This window comes from Phalangium opilio, unplaced genomic scaffold, assembly GCF_054372755.1.
Source record: "Phalangium opilio isolate 3A_F unplaced genomic scaffold, DU_Popi_V2 ptg000003l_1, whole genome shotgun sequence".
NCBI classification, from domain to species: Eukaryota; Metazoa; Arthropoda; class Arachnida; order Opiliones; family Phalangiidae; genus Phalangium; species Phalangium opilio.
In genome coordinates this window covers 10,648,617-10,655,165 of record NW_028324145.1, presented here as the reverse complement: position 1 = coordinate 10,655,165, position 6,549 = coordinate 10,648,617, and the positions used below count along the sequence as shown (strand labels likewise).

Below are 6,549 nucleotides of genomic sequence, written 5' to 3'. Positions count from 1 at the left end.
TCTCTAGTAGAGTTTCAACTCGAAAAATAAACCCTCTGTAATCAAAGGGTTGAGAAGACTATCTTTACCAATCACGCTCACTCTTTCTCACGCTTGATATCTTTCTAATTTCTAATGTTTTCTATTGTTAGAGTCAAGCTCTAATGAATTTATTCCTATGAGATAGCACGCTTCATAATGCTCATTTAGTTACGCCTATTTTTACGACTGTTTCTTGAATTTTAAATTAATAATGATTTGTAATCATGTTGTAATTTATTGGGAAAAAGCTATATCCATGATGGCGTCGTAGCTTCCTCTGCTAATTTTTAAATTATCTTTTGCAGGCTGAGAAATTAGTTGGGTTAGTTTAAAAACTAAATTCTTGGGGACCTACTGGCCAATTAACTGCTTAATTACGAACGTTCCAAGGTTAACCATTTTAAGTGGCCAATGTCCACTTTTTTAATTAAAAATGCTTTTATTCTACTAGCCACGTGTCCAGTTTAAAAAAATCCTTATTTCTAAGCCTGAACTTTTTTTATACCGACAATATGAGCTTAGTTTTAGAATTAGTTAAATATAGGAATATTTTGAACTTAGAAATGGTTTTATATTTTTAGCTCTGTTAATAAACGCCTCAAAGAAAAATTATTCTTTTCGGTTATGTTTATATGGGTGTTGTTACTGTTTAATTTTAATTAATATCCTTCAAGACTACGAAAGTTTCGCCTCAAGTAGTTTTATAATAATTTTTCAAGGTTGGAGTGCCAGTGGGTAAAGGGTTAACTTTGACCAACGCTTAGACTATTATAATTTAAATTTAAGCTCCAAAAAGACCGCAATGTCTTCAAGAAGCAATTTATTTGAGTTTTTAACGAGTAGGCGGATGGAATTCTTAATTTTTCTTTCCCTTTTCCTGTCTTTGTATTATAGAAATTTAAGTTATAAAGTTGGAGGGGGGAAATTTCGCCTTTAATACGCGACTTCTTGATTATAATAATAAAAATTTCGCGAGTGTAGCGCCATCTATAACGTGTCATTGGTACTATTATTTTATTTTAGTTCGTAATTTTAACCAAAGATGGCAGGTATAGCCTGATATTTTCTTAATTTAAATATCAACTTTCTTTTGAAGTTTTTTTTATTGTTGCTTTTTAATTGAGAAGTTAATTACGCTACACAAAACTTATTGTAATTTTTAATTAAAATTTATTTGAATTTCAATTTGTATTGCAAATTGACCTTATAATTTTTAAAAATATTTTCGGAAAAGATTCGTAAATGTTTCATGTTTCATGTGTGGTAATTTATTCTTTAATTGCAATTAAGTTGCGTTTGGAGTACGGAAATCTCAGGGGTATCGAAGAACTCGGCTCGTTAGGAGTGTGTTAGCGTAATTATCTCCATTTTGCATATATCTCGGGTGAAGGGAGTGAATGAGACGGGTCAGTCTGTAAGTTGTCTCAAGGCCGCTAATAACTGAAGCCAAAAAGCATCGTAATAATTTTCTACATCCCAAGGCAGCAGGTGTTGGGAAGTCATCGGCGCATGCGTTTGTTTTTGCGCCCTCGGTTTTATCGTTATGAGGGTTTTTTAGCTCGCGCCTTCCAAAAGTTGTTTTAGTGAACGATTACGCAATTAACAATAATGTGTTGCGTTAGAAGAAAAATTTTTGTAGGTTTGAAGTAATAATGGAGAGTAAAGGTCCCGTTACTGTTGTATTTACTTATGGAGAGTTTATTTGGTATTGGAATGAGATGAAATATAAGCAGACGACAGTTCACCTGTACTCTGTATAACATGAATGCAATTTTTACTGGTCAGAATGTCCTTTCAATGGACTGCGAGGGAGAAAAACAACATGATGTGATGTCATTATTGGGGGTCTAAATTGAATCGCCATAGGTGGCGACCATATGGGTGGTACGTCATGAAACTAGTAGTGGCTCTCCAGGGCCATCGAGAGAGTTTGTGGGCCCCGGGATCGGGGAATATGAAGAAATGGCGGGCCCCCATCAAGACAGCCCTACTAGAAGGTATGGGCTTTTTGCCCCACTCTCTCGAAGGCCCTGTAGCTCTCTCTATGGAGGTCATAATTTTCAAACTAAGAGTAAAACTGAGTTAATATAGGTAGTAGCCAGCTTGTTTTAAACTTTCGGTCTAGGGCGAGAACCGCCCGGAACCAGAGAGAATTAATTCTCTCTGCCGGAACTCGCGAGTGGCTGGCTCCGTCGCCGCAGTGTGCCTTAGCGTTGACAGACCGTCTGTCACGTCGAAAGCTCCGAAACGTTTTAAATTTCGCGTCTAATTACGATTTAAGTTATTCGGACTCGTCGGACAATCAGTTAACACCATTTTCCCTTTGAATTTCGTTCTAATTAAAGGTAGACGGGTCTCGTTTTCGCGGAGTTGAACCCTCCCGCGCCCGCTTAACTTTGAAAGGCGCGGATGGCGGAAATAGATGCCGTTATGAGCGCCGGGCCTAGCACCCAACTACCGTTTCATCCGGACGCCCCTTCAACCGAACAAGAGGGACCCAGCGGCGTGACCACCAACCTAGGGGAGGAGGGGATCCCCGACAAAAAAGATGCCTTGACAATAACCCACGAATTACGTAACGGTAAGCTGATTTTTACAAATAATTTTTTTTACTACGAATTGTTAAGCCTTGTCGGAGGATTTGACTTGGAAGGCTCCTCCTTAAAAAAAAACTAAAAAGACCTGTTTTTTAACTTCCCTGTTTGAATAAGGGTCGAGTTCGCTTTACAAGCCATTAGGAAAAAAAAATATTTTAAATTTAATTTATTAGAATGACACTTTTTAAGCCTTGGCTTACTTTGCATCGCCGACTTTCTTTTCTTTCAAGGAGAAAGTTCAAGTTTTCTTCTCTTTAAAGCAATTGTTGATAATGGGGGGGGGGGTCAGAGGTCAATTTGATATGGTATATTTAAAACTAACCTTATCAGTTCTATCAAGTTTGTCTTTAACCCTATCTTAATATTGTTTGACTGGGGTCAAAGGTCAAGGTGTAGCCTAGCTTGTTGCGAGGGGAACTGTATTGGGTTAAAATTGTAATCACGTTACCTTTAATCGATACTATAAAGTACACGTGAAAGCTAACGCAAAATGCGGCCGTATTTATATAATATTCAAGGTTAATGTTTCCGTTTTATTAATGCAACAGAAACGAAAATAAGTTTTATTCGCGGATATACTTCAAGTTATTTTTGCTTCAAGTTAGTTGTATATCAATAAATTATAACATAACGTTATACTTGAATCAAACCATAAATAAGTGTTACTACACACATGTAATACCTTATACTAAAACATGGGAAAAGTTGCGCGATGCTCAGGACAAAAATCAAGGAAATTTAAAAATGTTTCAAAACTAAAATGAAAAGTTGCGAAAGGATAATATAGTTAACCAATAAACGATCAAAGGAAATTAATATATATTGTACCGGTAAATAATTTCCGGTTCTTAAATTGAACCAATGACGTTTGAGGTCAAAGGTTAAGGAGGATAAGTAAAGCCTTAGTAAGGCCTACAAGTTCAAGGATTTCTAACTAAATCTAAAAGACCACTCTAAATTAATATATATTGTACCGGTAGATAATTTCCGGTTCCTTAAATTGGACCAATGACGTTTGAGGTCAAAGGTTAAGGAGGATAAATAAAGCTTTAGTAATGCTTACAAGTTCAAAGATTTATAACCAAACGACCACTCTTAAATTAATATATATTGTACCGGTAAATAATTTCCGATTCCTTAAATTGAACCAATGACTTTTGAGGTCAAAGGTTAAGGAGGATAAATAAACCTCTGGTAACGCTTGCAAGTTCAAGGATTTCTGAGTAAAGTCCCTCAGGAAAACCTAGAAATAAATATAAATAAATATAAAACGCTTATTAACAATTAACTATTGCAACATTAACATTTTGATCGTACATTTAGAAGCTATAGTCTTTCGTAACAACAACAACAGAAAAATATCCCAAATCCATAATTATTTGTTAATCCAATTAGCAATGGGTCCCCCCTTCCCCCCCCCTCTGGGAGTCAGCCAAAATTTTCCCCATTTTCCCGATTTTATTGTATGACTTCTGTAGCTTTAAAAGTATAGTAAATTCGGAGTGATTTATATATAATTGTGCATGGGGTATTTACGTGGATCGAACATGCCTTCTTTGAAGTTCTACCTAATATATTGGACATGATTTATTAGCTATACACGTACCTGCTGCTTGGGAAATATATTTTTTTTTGTTTGATTGAGAAACTATATACTAGTTTGACCACAAACGGAGATAGATATCATGGCGTGATTCGTTCTTTCGTTCTGCCCACTGTATATATACATTTTTTTCTCTCATTCGATTTATTATAATATAATATAATATTATATATTTTTGTCTTAATTTGACTCGGTTTATTGGAGAAATAATACAATTTTTTTAATATAGAAATTTCCTTCAATATTTAGTTTTGAGTTTAAAGTAATGGGGAATATCTTTAAAAATTGTTTAAAAAAGTCAATAAAATGCAAATGCAGGGTATTACCAAGAAGTGATATCTAGTTTACTAGGGAGAAGGTATAAATTCGGCCCACATTTCCAGCTTTATCTCCAGTCCAAACGTATAGTAGGTCCGGAGTTAATCCCCGCCTCTAAATTAGAAACAACATCTCATTGGTTCTTGAAAACTCGTGCACGTCAGCGCGGTGACGCGAATGACGAAAATTACTCTGTATTTTCCGACTGAGGAGAGGCGAAATAGCCCGGCTTAATTTTACGTCCCCCCTTGTATTTGAAAGGGGGACTGGGATTATGGCGCGCGAATACTAAGGCATCTTAGACCTTCTCCCTAATAAACTAGATATCGCTTCTTGGTATTACATAAAGGGAGGGTGCGGTGCGACCAAAGTACAATGGGATGGTTCTATGACAAATCAATTTTGAGTCAAAAATATATTTTCTATATAAAATTTGGTCCATTTACTATTATTACTTGGGCCTATCAATCAATCAATCGAGATAAGAACTAAGGTGTTTACGGAAGTACCGTTCATTTATACTAAATATTTTCACTGTCCCTTGAAAAATTGTCTAGGCGACGAAGCGCGAAGTATATATATATAAATATACGTTGTGTTCCCGCAATTTCTTAAAATAAAACGCGCGGTTTTTGAGTGGGTGTCGAACGTAGGAATACAAACTTAAAAGTTGTCCATAAATAAATGTAATAATAAAAAACTCTATAGTCCAGCACAGCACTAGCTTGCTCCGGTATATAGTCGTAAAAATGACACCCCCTCTCCCTTTAACGAGTTTAATATTAACCTTAATTAAGTTACGGTAACGAGGGACTTAAATTAGTTAATGCTAATTACCTCAAGCCACCCAACTTGGGAGAAAGACTAATTTATTTATTTATTTTGTTTTTACTAGCGAATAGTAAATTATATAGTTATTTAATGTTTTAATGTCTTATGAAAACGTAAACCAAGGATTTGCCTGAATTTAGTTAGCCGGAAATATACAGCGACTTTTGAAAAGTTTTAATAAGTTCTGTTTTAGTAAATTATTTATGTTTTGTTTTGGAAATTATTCCTTTTCTCCAAGAATATTGAAAATAAACGTCATCCCATAATAAGTAAATTAAAAGTGTGCTATTTGGGGTTGACCTTTCACCCCGTATATCCTAGTTCATGCACAGATTCAATTTTGGAAAATTAACCTCGTCACTACACTGAAATATTAAAATTTCTTTATTTATTTGAAACAATTGCCGAATTAGGTCACTCCATCAGTGTTAGTGACATTATGACATTTGTGACCCCTGACCCCAAATTACTTTATAAGCCTTCAAATTAGTTCAACCATTATTAGTTCAGTATCCAAGGGTAAATTAAATAAACATCTAAAATTAATTATAATTCTTTTCGAGAGCGCTATAATAAACAGTGGCAGTCTATTGTTAATTTATTTGTTATTTATCTTTTTGAACTTGTTTGCTTAAATATTATATTATTTATTTTTCTTTTCGAAGGAAACCAATTTTATTTTAACCTTGGGTTGGTTTCTTTAAATATATGGGTCTTATCAGTTTAAAGAATATTAAATTAATAAATATCAAAAAAATAATAATTTGGCTGTTTAAGGAAAACCCATTTCTAATTCGAAATTCATCGGAATAATATACTAATAAGTTAGTAATTGCCCGCGAAAATTTTATTATTACCGTCGAGATGTTTTTCAAAAAGTTAAAATAATTCGCGTTAAAATTTGGAGAAAATAGTGTAGCCGGTTCACCGTGGCATACATATTTATTATATTCAATTTTTCTTAATTTTTTATATATACAGGGTGTTTCTAATGAATAGGGTTAACATGGGAACTTTGGCGCAATAATTTAGAGGCCCATAACTCTGGTTCTATAAGAGATACCGGGAAATCCTTTGAGTATGTTAAAGTTCTAGCTTGTCTCTTCCGAGTTCTAACAAAAGAAAAAGATGATGAAAAGTGTCGACGCTAAGTACGTCGAAAGAATCCAAATGGTTCCG

The 6,549-nt window shown here is 34.6% G+C and overlaps 1 protein-coding gene across 1 annotated transcript in view; it reads left to right on the top strand.

Moving 5' to 3' along the window:
- The first annotated feature begins 2,204 nt into the window (after window positions 1-2,204).
- Window positions 2,205-6,549, top strand: part of LOC149717771 (ribosomal protein S6 kinase alpha-5-like) — a 39,554-nt gene continuing 35,209 nt past the window's right edge. The window contains exon 1 of the mRNA XM_089840663.1: window positions 2,205-2,602. Within this exon, the coding sequence (XP_089696789.1) occupies window positions 2,431-2,602 (172 nt within the window). The 5' untranslated portion in view covers window positions 2,205-2,430. The remainder of the gene's footprint in view (window positions 2,603-6,549) is intronic.